Raw genomic sequence first — 19,500 nt, 5'->3', positions numbered from 1 at the left:
CCGAAAAAAATAGAGAGGGAAGACTACGGTGGTTTGGGCATGTCCTTAGGCGACAAACGTCGGATACGGTCAGGAGGGTAGAGTCGATTACACTCGACGGTGCCAGAAAGAGAGGACGACCAAGGAGGAAGTGGGTAGACTGCTTGAGATCTGATTTGAAGAAATTAGCCCTTACCGAGGACATGACCTCTGATAGAAAAGTATGGAGACTTAAGACCAGGGTAGTCGAGTAGTGTGGGTCACAACCATAGGGTGTAGCATCTCTGTCTCCTTTTAATGCCTTCGTAGTAATCTCCATGACTTCTACTTTTTATACGTTTCTGTTATTAGATTTTATGAAGGCTTAGAACTAGGATAACTGAGTAGTGTTGCCTTAGTTTAGGTTTTGAACCATTTGACTTTATTCCTTCTCATAGCTTGCTATCGCTGACTCCTGTGTATCCTTATCTTCACTTTTCCTCTTTTTATATTTAACCGGGACTTACGTTTCTGTCTATAAGCAGAGATTTTTACGCAGGGATTTATTTGCAGGGATTTACTAACCATTACAGACGCAGATATGAAGACAGCATATGAAGACTATTCAACTATGTATTTATTGATTTATTTATGCAGGCATTGTATCTTATCTTTATTTTTAATTTTCTTACTGCCGGAGGTCTTCCACGGAAGCTGCTCTCAATCTGGCGTTGGGGGCACCCTACTACCCCACCTCCCCCTTATCTCATTGCATATGGGAACAGGGTTCTGTTGTTGTTGTTGTTGTTGTTATTAATTATAAAGAAAATAATATTTCACATATTATTCTACAATCGGTGAACTATTATGTGTTTTTATTAAATTAGTTTATTTATTATTGTTTAATGCAAATTTAATCATTATTTACCAATATTTATTGGTATAATTTATGCAGTCAATAAATGAATTCTACACATATACAATAATAAATATTACTCTTTCTATCCTAATAAATATATCAATTATTAAAATTTTTAGTCAATTTTTTAAATTTTGACTAGTTATTGTTAAAAATTTATTGTTGATAAAAATATATTTTAAAAATCTTCAATTATGTAATTTCTAAATATATATTTCATAAAATTTAATTATTTAAAAAAATCATGGTCAAAGTTTTTAAAATTTGATTTTCAAAAAGTCAATAAGAGACATATTTTATAGGATGGAGGGAATATAAAATCATGAACGAAAAAATAATTGAATATTTACCTAATTTATTAATAATCAATTGGTCTAATAAAGTGAAACTATAATACACTTGTTCACTTAAGATCAAAAATTTAAATCTCGATATTATAAATAAAATTTTATAATATCCAATATGAATTAACCAATTAACGAATTAAACATTAGTAAAAAATATTCTTTAACTTATTTTTTTGCTACACTAATCTTAATTCATTTTTTATATTTATTGTTATGATTTAATTTTTTAAAAAATTATAATTTCAATTCAATCTTTAAAACATCAGTATATAATATGAGAAAATTTTAAATTGGTTTGAATTAACAATATTAAAAATAATATTTTAATTTATTTTATTTTTATAATCCTAGTTTAATTTTTGTGTAATATTTTCAATATTACGGTACAATATATTTCCTAATAACCAATTCAATTATATATTACAATAATATATGAAAGATCAAATAAAGATATCACAATAGAATATAGGGTAAACTATACAATTGACCACTTAACTATTTAGTCTTTTTACTTTTGTCACCGAGCTTTCAATTTGTTGTAGGACATGTAACACCCCCAACCTGTATCTGACCCAGATACGAACCCGAGGTGTCACATTGACTTTTCAAACATTTACATTTATAAAAAAACTATGAGAAATTTAAACTTTTATTAACATAAACTTGTAAGTACATACTGAAGTTTAAACCATTACAAAATTGGTCAGAGCATGCGCACTTTACAACTCTATTTACATGCCAGCATATCTATTACATAACCAAAACATACTGTGTAAAGTACTTCTGATCTGATCGTCACGCGGAGATATGCTACTCTATTGCTCCTATAGCTGATCTTCTTGTTTTCTGATACCTACGTGTAAACCACTTACACGCTAAGTCATAGACTTAGTGAGACATAAACATATAATAAATATTTTCTATAAATATAAACATGTAACTATTATTTAAATGCCATTATGTTCGTCATATCATAAATTAATCATACAATATATAAATCAATGTAAATGATGATATCTTATTAGGTTGCAATCATGTACATGCTTTTTATGTCCTTTATAAGCCCATGTGCACTATCTAGAACTCAAGGTATATGAGTACTATGAGGTTGTGCACACATATGTTGTCACCACAGCTCGTATGAAATCCACTAAGTGGCATATGAGATATGTGTCCCAAATGACATATCCATATGTTCTGAAGAACATAGATAATTATCCATGTGTCCCAAAGGATATAGGTAAACTGTCCATATGTCTCGAAAGACATAGGTAACCCTCGACTCTTGGCATGTCAACTATACCTATAGCTCTCAAATCACATAACATGGGCATTCTCTTTCATATCATTTCACTTATTCACATGTGTTTTTCACTTTTCATATGATTGCATAATCATATATCACGTAGCTTATAACACTTCTGTTGTGTTCCTATGACATATATATCAAATAATTCCTTAGCTTATAACTTATGTCACCTGTTCATTTCATTCATTATGTCCTTATCTTATAACTTATTTCATGTGCTTATATGTTCTTATCTTATAACGTATATTACCTATGCATGTAGCCTTATGACTTATTATTAAGTAACTCAATTAATATTCTTGTATGGTTTCACATATTATTATCCTATAATACATATCTCATTTTCATATCATATCACATACCCTATTCGCAAATATACACTTAAATCAAATAGCATATAACATATCATATAAACATATATATATATTAATGCATGTATATGTACATAGTAATTATCTCATATGCATGTCCATAATTACCCTACCATGAAAAACTAATATAAAAAATAAACTTATCACAAGTCTTATTTCCATTGGATTAGATCTATAGTATGGACTCACCTATATTTCCTTGTCTTTCCCTCAATCGATCCTACTTGTCAATTGTTCTGGAACTTGTTTAGGCTCAGTATCTATATAAATATAATTTCCAAGACGATTATCAGAAGCATAGACCTTATAATTCGATGCTAATAACTGAAGCTAATTTAATGAACCAAAATTCATTTTCCCCTTTAGGAGGGTATCAGTACACTACGAATATATCGATACCCAAATTACTTTCGAAATTTACAGGTATTGCTACATGCATGTGTGTATCGATACATAGGTTTCGGTACACTCTTTAATGTATCGATACACCATGAAGATATTCTTCAAAATTGGTCTTAGTGTATTGGTACCTATTCATAGTGTACCGATACACCCTGCTTAGAACAGACTTTTCACCCGAAAATTCAACAACTCTTCATTAAATTTCATCATATAAAGTCCTTTTATACTACCAAACTCAACTATAAACACTTTAAATAATGTCTATCATTTCCATATCTTATTATCTCTCATATCTCATCCAAATTCTTAAAACCAAGAATCTTACTAATTTTTTCATGCAATCCAAACTCAGTTTCAACACTTGTTATTTCTTATTTACCCTTATGGCAAGTTGAATTCAGCTCCTAAACTCATTTGAACCTTCTTATTCTAATTTTCACTCAAACACTTCATATTTGAAATCATCTATAACTCAAAACTCTTTGAGTTTTTAAGTCCCTTTTTATCTCCATCATCTTTCCTAAAGCTTCATTAACCAAACCTCACTTAAATCTTAACGATTAACCAAAAGAAATCCAACTCACCTTGGCTTGGGGTGCTTCACAGTTGAAGAAGGAAAGGTTGAAGAAGAAATGTCTAAAAACATTTGTTTCCTACACATGCCCCACGTAGGTTATAAAATACCCACAACAATTATTTAATTAATTCCCTTGCTCAATAACCCATTTGTCCCTTTAATCTTCATTCTCTTGCTAAATCATCATACACAATATATTTCAATTAAGTCCTAGAACTTTTTAATTTATTTAATTTGGTCATTAAATTTTAAAATCTCTCAATTTGGTCACTAACCCGATATTGAGGATGTTATAAGACACCACTTAACTATTTAATTTGTTCAATCAGACCACTTATCATTAATATTTGACGGAAGTAATGACGTGACAGTTAAAAGAATTGGTATATTTATACATTTAGTGCTTAATATTTACACATTCTCTAAAATTAGTCCTAATTTAAATTCAATTTAATAAAAGTAACCATTTAACCAGGATCTGACACATGTCAACACATGATCATGACATGTGTCGTTAGTGACACATGTCAATACATGATTGGAATATATTTTTATTAATTTTAATTTATTTAATAAAAAGAAATTAAAATTAAAACCTAGACAAATTATACAAAAATAAAACACATAAAAATCTAATGATTTCATTTTATATATTTTAAAATTAAATATTTTATAATATTTTTATATTTTAAAATTTACATGTATCATCACCTAATTGGTTTTAAAATATAAAAATCTTAAGTTTAAAAATATTTAATTTCAAAATATAAAAACACACATAAAAATCTAATAATTTCATTTTTATATTATGAAATTAAAATATTAAAAAAATAAAAATATATTAGAATCATGCATTGACACGTGTCACTAACGACACGTGTCATGATCATGTGTTGACATATGTCAGATCCTGATTGAATGGTTAATTTATTAAATTAAATATAAGTAATGACAAAATTTAGAGAATGTGTAAATATTAAGGACTAAATGTATAAATATACCAATTCTTTTAACTATAAGGCCATCACTTCCGTCAAATATTAATGACAAGTGGTCTAATTGAATAAATTAAATAGTTAAGTGGTGTCCTACACCAGATTAAAAGATCGATGACAAAAGTATATGAAATTAAAATATTAAAAAAATAAAAATATATTACAATCATGTATTGACACGTGTCAGATCCTGATTGAATGATTAATTTATTAAATTAAATATAAGTAATGACAAAATTGAGAGAATGTGTAAATATTAAGGACTAAATGTATAAATATACCAATTCTTTTAACTACTAGGCCATCACTTCCGTCAAATACTAATGACAAGTGGTCTAATTGAACAAATTAAATAGTTAAGTGGTGTCCTACACCAGATTAAAAGATCGATGACAAAAGTAAAAGAGTTAAATATTTAAGTGATCAACTGTATAGTTTACCCTAAAATATAAATACATAAAAAAATAAATAAAATAAAGATTCTCTAATTTCAATTAAGAATTCATTAGAAGTGTAGTACAACAAAAAAAAATTAGAACTGGTGCTATTATTTTGTACTATATATAACTTTTGATTCACTATAATGAAATTATTTTACTTTATATTAATTTTAATATATAAAAATATACAAATATTGTACCTACATAAATCTTATAAATATAATTCACAAAATTCTCGTACTTTTGCATAATTTTTAAAATAAAATAATTAAAAATATAAAATTATTAAGAATTTAAGTTAACTTTTTATAAATATATTGAATAGCTTATAAATATATTTTTAACATAAAATATTTTTCCCATACATCAATAAACGGAACATGATATAATTAATAAATTAAATTTTATTAAAATTATTTATTATATTTTAAATTTGTCATTTTTCGTAAAAATAATTTATGGTAATATGAGCTAAATGTTAACCTGCTGACTGTGATATGATAAAATCTAATCTTAAAATCTCAATCATATTTCAGTCATCATGCTACCGTCCAACTTTTAACGACTGTCAATCTTTAAACAAAAAAATAATAATTTTAAATCATAATGAATAGTCGAGTGATTATTTTGTAACTTTTAATATTCGAAATACTTAATAAAATAACATTTTATAGTTAAATGATCTTATAAATTTAATAATCAAATAATTTAATAAAATAATATCATATAATCGTGAGATAATTTATATACTTTATCTTTATATTTCATGTAAATCTAATTTTAAAAATTAAAAAAAAAAGGTTGTTGCTCGTTTTTAGTACAACTAATAGTACTGTTCTTTGGAGAGACCCACCATAATTACGGTGGGGTTCGTTTTATGTTAACGCGCTAATGCACGAGCGTGGGGCTTCCCTTTATTTATTACCATTTGAATATGGACACCAGAATTTGTGGGACTTTTGCTGTTTTTTTTAATGATTTATTATTATTAGTCCCCGAATAAGATTGTTGCTCTTTTCTTCTTTGTCGCCCCCACTTCTTTCCCAAATCACGAAATTGCCATTTCCTCTCTTATATTTCACCATTTAATCATTATAATAGCTTCTAATAAGATGAAACATTATATATTATTTAAATAAAGTTATGAGTTTGAATTTTAATATTGTGAATGAAATAATTTAGGTTAAAAGGATCGTCCCACGATGAATATCTGCAATACTCCATTTTAATTAATTAACCAATAAATGGCTTAAAGGTCACTTTTACCCTTGTATTAGACTTAATTTATCACTTTTGCTCGTATCGTATTTTCGCATTAATTTAACACTAGAAGTTGTGCAGTTCCATCATTCTATATCATCTTCCTAACTTAAAACCCTAATTTATAAACTATAAGCTAGTGTTAAGGGTTCAAGGTGTATGGTTTAGAGGTAACGAGTTATGATTTAGGGTTTTAAGTAATGGATAAGGTATAGAATGTTGCAATCAAACAATTTCGAGGGCTAAATTGATGTGAAAAATACGATATTGACAAAAGTGATAAATTGAATTTACTATAGGGGCAAAAATTATCCTTTTTGCCATAAATCAAATGCCGATGTAATTTACGAGAAAAATATTATTTAATGTGTTAATGATGAATTTTGCATATATAATTTTAATTTATAATTATGTATTTTATTTGTTTTTATTTAAATATAAATAACATTTAAAATACACTATAATAAATAAATGTGAATTGATTTATTAAATAATTGTAATTATCTTAATGTGAATTAATGTTGTATTAAACCTATTTTTTTCAAAAATAAAAATGAGCCCAGATGAAGGGCAAACATGTAAATATGAATAAATTGGGATGCAGGTATTTTGAGCCAATAGATTCACTAGCACGGATTCTTGAAAACCTGCAGAATTATTATTCTCACAACAAAGAACAAAGCTTTGAGCTTTCCCCCAACTATAAAATCAACCCACCCACCATTCATGCATCCACCTGCCAACAAAGAACCCTAAAGCTCGAAGCTTTCTTCCCCATAAAGAAAAAGAAAACACAAAAAATGGACTCATCTGGACGTTCAAGGAGGCATTGTTTCATTGAGCAAGATCAAGGCTTGGCTTCTATTGCAATAATGGAGGCTGGATATTCGGGCACCCGTTACCAAACCGGGATTCAAAATGGGTTTTTTCAAAGACCTCTTTGTTACACAAGGAGAGCCAGTTTAAGGAATCTATCTTCTTCTTCTTCTTTATGTTTATCACCAAGATTTGAGGATCAAGTCCGTCAACCCCATTTCTTGGATTCCTGTTTCCTTTGCAGGAAGCCTCTTGGGGGCAACAAAGACATCTTCATGTACAGGTCAGTGTTGAAAAAGATCTGATGAATCTTTTGTTGCTTTTTGTCTCCTGATTTGGGGGTTTCAAATTGGTATTTTGATTTGGTTTCTGATTGGGGTTTTTGTTGTTGTTGTTGCAGAGGGGATACTGCTTTTTGCAGTGAAGAGTGTAGACAAGAGCAAATAGACATTGATGAGGCTAAGGAGAAAAGCAATAGCCTTTGTTCCTCCGTGAAAGCTCCGAGGAAGAAGGATCAAAGGAAAGCTACAACTTCTGCAAAAACCCAGAGCTATCCTTTTCGACCAGGCACTGTTGCAGCTGCGTAAATATAATCGTTTCACAAACGAAATAGAGAGAGAGAGAGAGAGAGAGAGAGAGAGAGAGAGGAAAAACATATAACTACCCTTTTGTATAAACTGTTGGAAAAAGGACAAAGGAGGAGGGCCAAGGAGAGAGGATGAAGAAGAAAGCATGTTTGAGACTCGACTGTGAATGTTATGTGGATTTGCTCTGTGATATGGCTCTTTTTTTGGGGTGTTTTTGGTGGGATAATTTTGTTAACAAGTTCCTATGAATGAAATGAAGTTCTTATGGGTTCTTCATGGGCTATTTTTGTACTAATTTTCTTCTTGCTGATATTTTCATTTACCATGAATGATGAAAGAGAGATGAACATGAATGGAACTTGCTGGAAATTGGAAAATCCGTCTTTTTTCTGGGTTGATTTATGGTATTCATTGTTGTTGCACTTGGTTCCTTCACCCTTTAATAAGGTACAAAGAGAAGTAAAGGTTGGAATTTTAGGTGGGAAAGGAGGCTGGAATTTGTGGCCATTGCCAGTGCTGCAAACACACCAGCTCCCACTTGGGAAACAATGACAATTTTCAAGTATGAGGCTTTCATCATCGTCAGTTCTACACACTACTGTACTGTTTGATGGTTCACACTTCCCAGACAGCTGCATAACATAAATGCTTAATATAAAAATAAGTATTTAGAGAATACTTTTAAAATTATTTTACTACATAAATTTCTTTTTTGTTAAAAATAAATATAAAATTTATTTTATTATATTTTTAGGTGTTTATCGTTACAAATTATTAAATGACATATGTTTTATTTATATATTTTAAAAAATTTAGACGTGACATGTAATCCATTAAAATAATGTCATTAGACTATATGTTATAGGTTAGTAGTAGATTTTACCATACATTCATTTTTTTCCCCAGTAAATATGTATAAATATAAGATAGTAAATTATATCAGATATTTATGTTTTTCAATAAATTTGTATGAATATAAGTTAGTAAATTATATTAGATATTCATGTTTTTTTTAATAAATCTGTATGAATATAAGATAATATGTGTTTAAATTTTTTTAATTATTTTAAAAAATATATCTTGATTTGTATATATGTAATGTTGAAATTTAAAATTTCAAAAGATATTAATAAATGTATTAACCATCTAGATAATTTAATTTGTGTATACTTCGAAAAAAAATCCAGAGATAATTAGGGATGGGTATGGATCGGGTTGGGTCGGGTTTTTGGTCCATCCGACCCGACTCGAGAACAAGAGAGCCTCTACCCGAGACCCGACCTTATCAAAACAAGGTTTCACCCGACCAACCCGACCCAAATATATGACATAGAAATCCGACCCGATCCGAAATAATAAAAAATTATTTTTATTCAATAAAAATAGTAACTTAATTGAATAAAATTATATATAGAGGGATATAATTGTAATTATCCCTAAATATATATGGTAAAATTATATATATTTTCGGGACGGGTCGGTCGGATTTTTTTCACCCAAAATCCGAACCCGACCCAAACACCACATAAAAAAACCAGACCAAACCCGATTTTTTAAAGAAAAATCCGACTCGATCGGGTCGGATTTAAATGCCCATCCCTATATAATATGCAATGGTGAGCATTAGCAGTACCCGTATGACCGACGCTATAACTTGGTCTATTCTTATAAGGGTAAATTACACAATGGTCATTCGATTATATGATATTATTTTATTTAGTCTTTTGACAATTAAAAGTTATAAAATAGCCTCTAACTAAATGGAATCTCTGTTGAGTCTCTTGACTATTAAAAGTTACAAAATGGTCACCCAAATATTCATTATATTCCAAACTTGTTCCGTTACATTAAAAAAATGACGGCAATTTATACGTTAACTTATTGATTGAGATATGATAAAATTTGATCTCATAATCTCAATGACTATTATATCTCAGTCAACATGTTAACGTCTAGCTTAGACGACCGTTAATTTTTTAACAGAGAAAGATGAGTTTGGAACATAATGAATAGTCGAGTAACCATTTTGTAACTTTTCACAGTTAAGAGACTCACCGAAGCAACTCCTTATAGTTGAGGGACCATTTTATTATTTTTAAAAATTAAATAACTCAATAAAACAATATCATATAGTCGGGAGACCATTTATATACTTTACCCTTCTAAGAACCTATGACTTATAAGAACAATAACGATTCTTTTAACAACTAAGGTAAGTTGATTCAGGCAAGAAATGAAAAATCTTAAATGAAACTGAACTAATATTCAATATATATAATCTAATGCTCGAATCCAAATAACATAAGTTTCCATAACATCAGACGTTATAATAGCACCAACCTTGATGCCTTCTCCTATCTTAGATATGACACCAGTAAAGATGATGAATTTGGTACGACCCGTTAACTCATATAGGGTTAATTTATTATTTATTTATCATTAAAAATATTTTAAAATAATTATATTAATATGTAAGCAATTTTAAAGGTAAAGTACACAAATGGTCTCTCGACTATAGGGTATTGCTTTATTAATTCTCTTAGCTATTAAAAGCTACAAAACGATCCTCCGATTATAAAATGTTGCTTTGTTAAGTCCCCGATCATTAAAAATTACAAAAATAGTCACTCGACTATCCATTAAGTTCCAAACTCGTTCCTTCCCGTTAAAAAAATTGATAGTTTTCAAAGCTGAACGTTAACATGATGGCTGAGATATGATAGTTGTTTAAGATTCTGGGATCATATTTTATCATATCACGATTAGCAGGTTAACGCTCAACTCAAAATACTGTCAAATTTTTAACAAAAAATGACAAATATTAAACATAATAAATAGTCGGGTGACCATTTTGTAACTCTTAATAGTCTATGGACTCAACAAAGCATTACTATATAGTCGGAGGATTATTTTATTACTTTTAATAGTTGAGGGACTTATAATTAGGGGATCATTTATGTACTTTACCCTAGTTTTAATTAGTTAAATAAAAATAGCTTAATACAAAAATAAGTGCCTAAAGAATGTCTCGAAAAATGTTTTAATACCTAAAGAATTTTTCGTTAAGAATATGTACCTAAAGTTTTCTTTATTACATTTTAAGGTGACTATCGTTAAAAAAATCGTTAAGTGTCCTCACTTAACGATTTTTTAACGATAAATACCTAAAAGTGTAACAAAAAAAGTTGAGCACTAAAAAATTAATTTTAATTATAATTTAGACACTTTTTTATATTAAGCAAATAAAAATCTATTTTTGGAAATATGCGGATGGATAGTCCACGGCCCATGATTTGTTGTAGGTTAGTTTAGATCACTACCCGATTTACTTGACCCAGTCGCTTCCAGTTTCTATGAAAACTCGAACCAGAATACCCTAATTCCTCGTTGTAGGTTTCCTCTCGAAGAGCGGCTCCTCACCTTTTCCGAACCAGACACACACACAAATCGTCTCAACAATCCCACCATGGTATTCTCTTCTTTCTCGCTTTTGAATTTCGTTTCTTGTGTATTATCTATTTACGTGTTTGTTTCCTGAGAAAAATATTCATCCTAAAATTTCTGGTTAGTTGTGTTGCACCAATGTTGAAATAAGATATCATTCCGATCTGTAGCTGAATATCATTCGTGTTATGGCAATGTTAGCATTTGTTTTATTTTATTTTTGTGCAACGTAGAAGGAAAGAGAAATGGGATGGATGTTTGACAATCGTATTTCAGTTTTAGGGTTCAAAGTGTTAATGGGTTACTCATAAATTCGCCTTAGGGTCAATTTCGCTCCCCTTATACTAATTTCTGCATTTGTTTCAAATTAGAATGTGGACGCTAAAATGCTGAGTAGCAATTACGCATCTCTTAGGATTAGGGATTAAAATTGTGTTTGTGGTTGTGTTGCGATTATTGCGATTGTGGCAACAGCAGGTACTATTGCGGTCATTGCCGGTATTGTGGTTGTGCTTCGGATGGCACCTTTACCCCTTGTGATAGTGAACTGCTACTTAATTCCCTGCTTAGGATTGATTGGTTGGTTTGTATAGTTTCGTGATTTGATTCATGCTTTTATCAACGTGCAGACAAAGAGAACAAAGAAGGCTGGAATTGTTGGAAAATACGGTTTGTGTTGCTTTATTTTATGAAGTATTATTTTTCTTTGAGAATTTCTGCATAGAAAGGTTTGATATTGTATTTAAGATTGGTATTCGATAGCCATTTGAATGTAGTGGGAATAGTTGTCTTTCCAATTTTTATCTAAATTGCTTGAAGTTTTTAACCATTATAGTTTTACACTTAAAATGATTCTAGATTTAAATTTAATTTAATGTTTTCCCTCTTAATGAAGGTACCCGTTATGGTGCCAGTTTGAGGAAGCAAATTAAGAAGATGGAAGTGAGTCAACACAGCAAGTACTTCTGCGAGTTCTGTGGAAAGGTACGACACATTTGGTTATCTTCATGATCCTATTTCTGTGTTGCTAAGCTTGTGTTCATTTCTTTGCTTCTCTATTGCTGCACTTGTTTATATGATTTGCGTTATTTTTTTTAACTATCTTCTGCTGCTACAGTATGCAGTGAAGAGAAAGGCTGTCGGAATATGGGGCTGCAAGGATTGCGGCAAAGTTAAAGCCGGTGGTGCATATACTATGAAGTAAGTGTCTGCACTGTACCTCATTTCAATATCATTTCTTTGTATGTCCATGTAATTAACAAGGTACTTCGTTTGTTATTTTACAGCACCGCCAGTGCTGTTACTGTGAGGAGTACTATTAGGAGGTTGAGGGAGCAAACTGAGAGCTGAGCTTACAGTGACGGCATATTCAACTTCGGTATGATGTTTTTGCATGTTTTGGCCACAAACAAATTAAGAAACATTTTGTTGAAAGTAATGTGTTATGTGTGCTTAATTCTCAATTTTATATCTCGACTCATAACTCTGGTGTTGGAACTTTATTAAAATATTTGAATACTTTATTTCTTACTCATCTTGTTACTTTGTATCAAATTATGTTCTGCCAGCTCTGCGATTATAGTTATAGTAGAAAATCATAGAATTCACTGATAAACGAAGCCTATATACATATGCAATTGAAAGAAAGAGGAAAGAGGCACAGCTTAGATGGAAACATGGTTCCAAGTGGGAACCTTGCTGTTTTCATTTCAAAAATTAGGAAGAGAACTGAAGAAGAAAATGCCTAGATGGTGAGAAATTGTTTACCAAAACATCATTTTTTAAGCCTCCATACTAGGCAATTGCAGTCGGTATTTCATGATGATGCATCTGTTGTTGCACGGCTTTAACAGCCACCACTCTGGCAGCGTTGGCTGCTTTGTTTGCGGCTGACACAGCTTTATTCACTCTCTCATCGATCTTTGCAATGTCTCGAGCTTTCTCAGCAGCTCGTCTTGCTTCCTGTACACAGAACAGCAAATTGTAAGAAAAATCTTAGTGGTTCTTTGTGCTAGAAAAAACACAGAAGCTTTTATTACAAGGCACCTGAAACCTTAAGGTTGCTAGCATATTGTACATACGAATGATACCTGAACAGCATGAAGGACTCTGGACCGAGTGTTTTCTGTTTCTCCGCTAAGAACATCCAGAGCACCATTTTTCTGGTGATCGGATTGTGTCTCACCATTCTGAAAGTGTATGTTCCGAATCCCTGCCTTCTTCCTTCATGCCAGGCTCCCTTGTATCGATGCCCGTTTCCAAACTGATAAACACCAAAACCATGAATCTTGACGGAAAAATACTCCCCACAATATACGTCCCCATTCCTGCTTTTCGAAGTACAAAACTCAACAGTCATTGAGATATAAAAATATCAGCATTCTAAGCTTGGACATGTATATGATCAAATATTGTGAAACACAATGAAGAAATCACCTGAAATTGTATTGGCCAACCCCATGCTTGAGACCCCATCTGAACTCCCCTACATGCTCGCTACCATCCTCGTAACTATGAACTCCACATCCATGGCACTGCCCGTTAGACCACTCTCTGGCATAAACTTCGCCGGTATAAAACCTGTAAACTCGTGTTCCATTCTTCAATCCTTACCGATATTGACCTATATATCAGCTCCCTTTTGCCCATGTTTCGACACCATAACCATCATACTTCCCATCAATCCAATACCCTCATACCTCCCTTTCGTATGGTAGTAATACACTCCACTCCCTGAACATTTTCCCTTGTACATCCCCGTTACTGTAAACCTGTACCCAAGTTCCGGAATTCGCCTTCTTCTCGGATTTCAGCTTTGACCCAATCGACCAGAACAGCTTTCGAAGATATAGGAGATGAACCGAGTTGACTGGCCGGCAGAGAACGGGCAAGAAGTAATCGAATCGAAGGCAATCGAGGGAGTGCAAAGTTGAGAGAAACCAAAAGGGTGCGCAACAAAGCAAGCAAACCGACAAGATTCAAAGCGAGAAACCGCCATGGGTAAGAAACCAAGAAGTATAACGAAGGAAGAGAGAAGAAAACAAGAAAACGCAAGCGGAAGCAAAGCAAACGCCCACGGCTGAGATGATGAACAAGTTTCCTGGCAAGTTGTTGAGCATCGACAGGCTCGACCCTCTGGCGATGGCTCTTGAAAGAAGACAGTCGTGGGACGAGAAAGGGATTATGGTTCATTATAGACCTCCTCTTTGGTGGGGTTGAGAAAAGGGTATTGGAGTTGGAGAAAGGAGGTTCATTGGGTGTTCAGTGGAGTAGTAGTAGTTTGGTTGGAATCGGACCGAGGTGCTTACTTTTCCGATCTTATGATGTTTCCTAGATTTCTTTTGATGCATTTAACGTGAAAACGAGAACTGAATCCCCTATTTTTTTTCTCTGAAATTTTCTCTGTGAAATTTGTTTTTGTTTTTTCCCTTGTTGAGGGACGAAAGGTTGAAAAAGCCAAAGCAACAAATGTATCTGTTGGCGGTTACACCTGAATTCTCATATATTTTCTTAATTGCCACTGTCTGGTTCCCTCTTTTCTTATAGAAAAAAACTATATGATAATGTTGAATTGTTTTTCCATTGAACAACCGATACTAAGGAGATGGTAAAATTTATGGTAAACTGTCAAAACGACCACTTCAGTTTTAATTTTGTTCACTTTTTGTCACCATTTTTTTTAAAAAAATTACATTTTAATTATTTATGTTATTGGTTTGTCACTTTAATTATATAATTTTAATTTTTTTAAAATATATAATATTTCGACATAAACGTATTTTCTTCTTCTTTTCGTATTGAATTTAATTTCAATACTGTTCTATTTCAAATTCAAATATATTTTGATTATTGATTTAATAATATACTAAATAATTAATTTTATGGATACTATTTACTCAATTTTCGACTTACCCTTTTCTTAGATACTATTTAATTTTATTTCACTCGTATCAATTTAATTTAATATTATTTTTTATTTTATAATTATACTCTTTTTATATTGATTTAGAATCATCTATATTCAAATATGTTGATGAATCACCGCATCCAACGGTTAGTATTTGTTGTATTATTTATTCATTTATTTAAGTGCATACGTAAAGTGATATTAATTATAATCTTATCTTAATGTTCCTTTGTCTGGCTACAAACTTGTGTTGATCCTATTAAAAAAATGCTCATATTCCATTAATTATTAGAAATTAACTAATTTATATACTTAGAGAGTGAGATTCTTTATATGATTGGTGTGTATATATATATAACACAATTATTAAATTATATTTTCAAAAACTAATAATATGTTAATCCAAGAATGAGACACTATAATATTTTAAGTAATATCAAAAATTCAAATTTTGATATTCAAAACTAAAGTAAACTGAGTTGAGAGGATCACTGCAGTAATAATTTATGTAAAATTTGATTTGAAATAATCAAACAATAAACCAAATATCAATAGTTAAAAAATTGTATTTTTCAAAAGATTAAAATGTAAATATTTATCTTATTTAAAATTATTAATTTGAGATGAAGATTCTATATTAATGGACAGCAAATGGATAGCCCTTCTGCTTGGTTCTTATTAGGGATGGGGATGAGACTTAAACCCCATGAGTTTCGACCCGACCTGATTCGATCGGGTTGATTTTTTTTTAATTTTAGGTTTAGGTCGGGTTGGATTCGGGTTTATGGTGAAAAATACCAGACTCGATCCGACCCAGAAAAATATAATTTTATCTTATATATTTATAAATAATTATAATAATACCCCTCTATATATTATTTTTTCAATTAAATCACTGTTCTTATTGAATAAAAATCATATTTTTATTATTTTGGGTCGGGTCGGATCGAATTCAAATTTTGTCTCAACAAATCGAGTCGAGTGAAGGATGTAAAATATTCAGATCAGGTCGGGTTGACCGAAACCCGACCCATGCCCATCCCTAGTTCTTATCCACGACCACCTTTGCCTTTGCTTTCTTACGCAGTTATTTAATTAATAATTTTAAATTTATTACACTTCTTCAATATTTTTATACTGAAATCACATTTTTATTATTAATTTTTTTGTCTATTAAATTTTTAAAAATTTTATGTTCTTGTTGTTAAATCTATCACCGATTAAATTTATTATATAGTAATTATATTTACTACAGCATAACTTTATATATAATTCTAAAAATAATAATAGTTGTAATGAAGAAAAAATAAAAGTGATAATTGAGTACTAAACGTTCTATTTATCCTATAAAAAATAGGATTAAAATGAAATTTCGATTAACATAAAATCTTTAATCGAAACCCTAATTAATCAAAGGGCTCCACTAGTTAGCATGTAATGCAAATAAGCACAAAGCTAAGCTCAATAAGATTACATCGATTTGGAGATTGTAGGGGACCATTAATTCAACTATTGTTAGGAATTTATAAAGGACAAAATGTGGATTATATTTTTTATCCGTGTCGTAAATCGTAAAACTTTCGATCAATAATCAATCCGCTTCGATCCGAACCCGAATTTCAAAAAAAAAAAAAGTAAAAGAATCCTATAGGATAGGGTTAGAACCCAAGGACGGGTTATTTTGCTGACCCTGTACACCTATGATATTTTTACCTGCTACCCTTGTAGAAGTATTCCAGGCATTTCTTCCTAACCCAAGCACGTTTTCTCCGTCCACGGCGAAACCTCGTCTACTTCGGTGTTGAAAACGAAGCTCGGAAACGCCGTCGTTATGTCCCTGCATAATGGTTCGTGTAACGAAATCGGTTTCTAAGTAAGCGAGCTCGGTATAAACATCGGTGTCGCGTACCTCAAGTACGGGAGGGTCATGACTTTCAACAACGATCGGTTTCGGTATGCCAAGGTCTTCCATTCGTTTATGTCTATCTTTCCGTCCCCATCAGTGTCGGCATCCATGAACGTCTGCTCGAAATCACCGAGTCACACCGCGGAGTTAGCGTACAGAATCACCAATGGTACCATGCACAATCGATTCTAGGCAGGCCATAATACAGCAAGCTCTCACCTTATCGAGAATCTCCTCGATGACTTCATCAGATAGCTTCATTTCACAGTCACTTAGAAGCGCAGTCAACATTTGCTTGACCTGACAAAATCACCAGAACGATACATATAATAGCCTGATACACAAGTAACAAAATTACAAGGCCCAACCTACCTCGTAGCGCTCGATAAAACCAGTTCCTTCGCTGTCGTAAAGTTTAAATGCGACTGCAACGTAAAACGACCCGACTTAGAAAAAAGAGACGAAATAGTAGCATAATTCGGATTCGGGGACTGTTTACTTACAGGTCACTTTTTCCTCCCGTGGTGTGTTCGGATGGAAGACGTTGAGTGCTCGAACGAAGTCCGAAAAATCAATGACTCCCTTCTTATCAGCATCGAATAAATCAAAGATCTGCATGTATCAGAAGGTTACATGAGTAAACTGATTCAAATACTTGTTCCCAAGAACACACAATTCCTACATCTCATATCGGTATTGCATTAATGGTTTATAGAAGGAAACCGATATACCGAGTAAACTGCTGACGATGTTAAAGATAGCCGGAAAACGTCCGAACTCGAACGTTTCGATCATAACAAAACAAGATTAAGCTTTTGAATTCTATAGATGGTATTTCTACAAGATAGATGTGATAAACATGCCCTCAAAACAAACTTCAGCAACTCTATCGATAAACATGCATCCGGATCGCCCCGTAGCTAGCACACCGCATGCCCATCGAGCGAAATTTAGACTAGGAAAAGCAACACAAAACTCGAAACTTGGAAGTAATATTCGATTTGCCATAAGAGTATAAAGCAACAAAATACAATACCCTGTCTGCAAAAATGTTTTTCTTGTTGTTTTGAAGCAGAGCTAACTGAAACTCCTCCTGCAGAGCGGCAGAAAACATTAGATGGGCGTCGAATTGTGCACATAACCTTTCGAATTCGACCGAAACGGAACGAAGACAAACTAATAGTAAGTCGTGAGAACTGTGCAAAACATCTCGAGCTCGCACATGATAACATAAGCAGATATGTGATAATTATGTGATAATCCTAGTTCTGGACCACATTAAAGGAAAGCCGAAAGAGCCTGTGGATACCGAGGAATCAAGGAAAGTTCACCTTGCTAATAAGCCCATCGTCAACCAACGAACTGCTGATAATCTTGTATAGCTCAAAGAGTGCTTCGACTTCACTAACACTAACTGCAGATACAACGAAAGACAACCGAGCAGTTAAATCGACCGAATTATCAAATCCGAGCGGATCGCGACGATCCGATATAGTGGTTTTTCTACTCATTTGGCTGAAAGGCTATGCTTCTGAAACCCAGAACAAATTGCATTCACACAAACACATCAGGAACATGCAATGAACAAAAAACTGTAACAATTTGCAGAACTTACAAGCTGTTTCTGCAGCGAGTGTCACCGGGTCATCGCGTTTGATGCTTCGGATTTTCTTCACCTTAGATTGAGAGCAACCCATTTACTGGGGAAAAAAAAGATCAAACATTGAAATCAAAACAAGGACGCAAGCTAAATCACAGTCTCACAGCCTAAAATGAAATGTTTCAACGACGACGACAAGATGAGGAAATAATCACAATTGAATTAAGAATCATAAATCACAAGAATTTTCTAAATGCAATTTGAATTAATCAATCAGACCCCAAACCCAAATCCAAATTAACAACATTAGAATTAATCAATCAATTAAAGAAAAAAAACATAAACCCAGATTACCAATCTTCACAAACGACGAGAAAAAAAAACAAATAAAAACGCAGGGATTTGATAAGCTTACCGACGGAGAATTCGTTTGGTCTGAAGAGAAAAGCGTCGCTTTTAAATGACAGAGGAACGAAGCTTCTGATAGAACTTCAGATTCCTATGTCCTTCCAAAAGGAACGACGAAAACAAGACGAAGATGGATCGATCCAGGGTGAAGGCTGATATAAAGGAAGAAAAGGGCTTTATCGGAATAAAAACGACTTCGACGGCTTAATCCGACAGTTAAAGATCCCATTTTTACGCTGTTGTTGTTATTAATC

The 19,500-nt window shown here is 32.0% G+C and overlaps 3 protein-coding genes and 1 pseudogene across 3 annotated transcripts; 2 read left to right on the top strand and 2 right to left on the bottom strand.

The window, feature by feature from the left end:
• Positions 1 to 7,254: 7,254 nt before the first annotated feature.
• On the top strand, positions 7,255 to 8,559 carry LOC120206551 (FCS-Like Zinc finger 3-like). Its single transcript, XM_039206174.1, has 2 exons — positions 7,255 to 7,677; positions 7,795 to 8,559. The coding sequence occupies exons 1-2, from the start codon at positions 7,379 to 7,381 to the stop codon at positions 7,979 to 7,981; spliced, it is 486 nt and encodes a 161-aa protein (XP_039062105.1). The 5' UTR covers positions 7,255 to 7,378; the 3' UTR covers positions 7,982 to 8,559.
• A 2,736-nt stretch (positions 8,560 to 11,295) lies between these two features.
• Positions 11,296 to 12,952, top strand: LOC120206721 (60S ribosomal protein L37a-1). Its single transcript, XM_039206304.1, has 5 exons — positions 11,296 to 11,450; positions 12,055 to 12,094; positions 12,321 to 12,409; positions 12,543 to 12,625; positions 12,712 to 12,952. Exons 1-5 carry the CDS (start codon positions 11,448 to 11,450, stop codon positions 12,773 to 12,775), a joined length of 279 nt encoding a protein of 92 aa, XP_039062235.1. The 5' UTR covers positions 11,296 to 11,447; the 3' UTR covers positions 12,776 to 12,952.
• A 140-nt stretch (positions 12,953 to 13,092) lies between these two features.
• LOC120206720 lies at positions 13,093 to 14,814 on the bottom strand (annotated as a pseudogene).
• Positions 14,815 to 16,949: 2,135 nt separating this feature from the next.
• On the bottom strand, positions 16,950 to 19,300 carry LOC120206722 (calcineurin B-like protein 1). The gene is made up of 9 exons (XM_039206305.1): positions 19,254 to 19,300; positions 18,854 to 18,938; positions 18,570 to 18,652; positions 18,275 to 18,331; positions 17,742 to 17,850; positions 17,611 to 17,663; positions 17,458 to 17,538; positions 17,242 to 17,354; positions 16,950 to 17,169 (listed from the first exon to the last, which is right to left on the bottom strand). The coding sequence occupies exons 2-9, from the start codon at positions 18,933 to 18,935 to the stop codon at positions 17,082 to 17,084; spliced, it is 666 nt and encodes a 221-aa protein (XP_039062236.1). The 5' UTR covers positions 18,936 to 18,938; positions 19,254 to 19,300; the 3' UTR covers positions 16,950 to 17,081.
• Between the last annotated feature and the right edge of the window lie 200 nt (positions 19,301 to 19,500).

Source organism: Hibiscus syriacus, unplaced genomic scaffold, assembly GCF_006381635.1.
Source record: "Hibiscus syriacus cultivar Baekdansim isolate YM2019G1 unplaced genomic scaffold, ASM638163v2 tig00013960_pilon, whole genome shotgun sequence".
Taxonomy (NCBI): Eukaryota; Viridiplantae; Streptophyta; class Magnoliopsida; order Malvales; family Malvaceae; genus Hibiscus; species Hibiscus syriacus.
This window is presented reverse-complemented; position numbering and strand designations above follow the sequence as displayed.

Excerpts from the sequence above, each read along its gene's own strand:
- LOC120206551 (XM_039206174.1), top strand. The coding sequence starts at position 7,379 with ATGGACTCATCTGGACGTTCAAGGAGGCATTGTTTCATTGAGCAAGAT. Across the intron at positions 7,678-7,794 it reads AAAGACATCTTCATGTACAG|AGGGGATACTGCTTTTTGCA; the intron begins GTCAGTGTTGAA and ends TTGTTGTTGCAG.
- LOC120206721 (XM_039206304.1), top strand. Across the intron at positions 12,410-12,542 it reads TCTGCGAGTTCTGTGGAAAG|TATGCAGTGAAGAGAAAGGC; the intron begins GTACGACACATT and ends CTGCTGCTACAG. Across the intron at positions 12,626-12,711 it reads GGTGGTGCATATACTATGAA|CACCGCCAGTGCTGTTACTG; the intron begins GTAAGTGTCTGC and ends GTTATTTTACAG.
- LOC120206722 (XM_039206305.1), bottom strand. The coding sequence starts at position 18,935 with ATGGGTTGCTCTCAATCTAAGGTGAAGAAAATCCGAAGCATCAAACGC. Across the intron at positions 18,653-18,853 it reads ACTCGCTGCAGAAACAGCTT|TTAGTGTTAGTGAAGTCGAA; the intron begins GTAAGTTCTGCA and ends TTGTATCTGCAG. Across the intron at positions 17,355-17,457 it reads TCGAGGAGATTCTCGATAAG|ACGTTCATGGATGCCGACAC; the intron begins GTGAGAGCTTGC and ends GATTTCGAGCAG.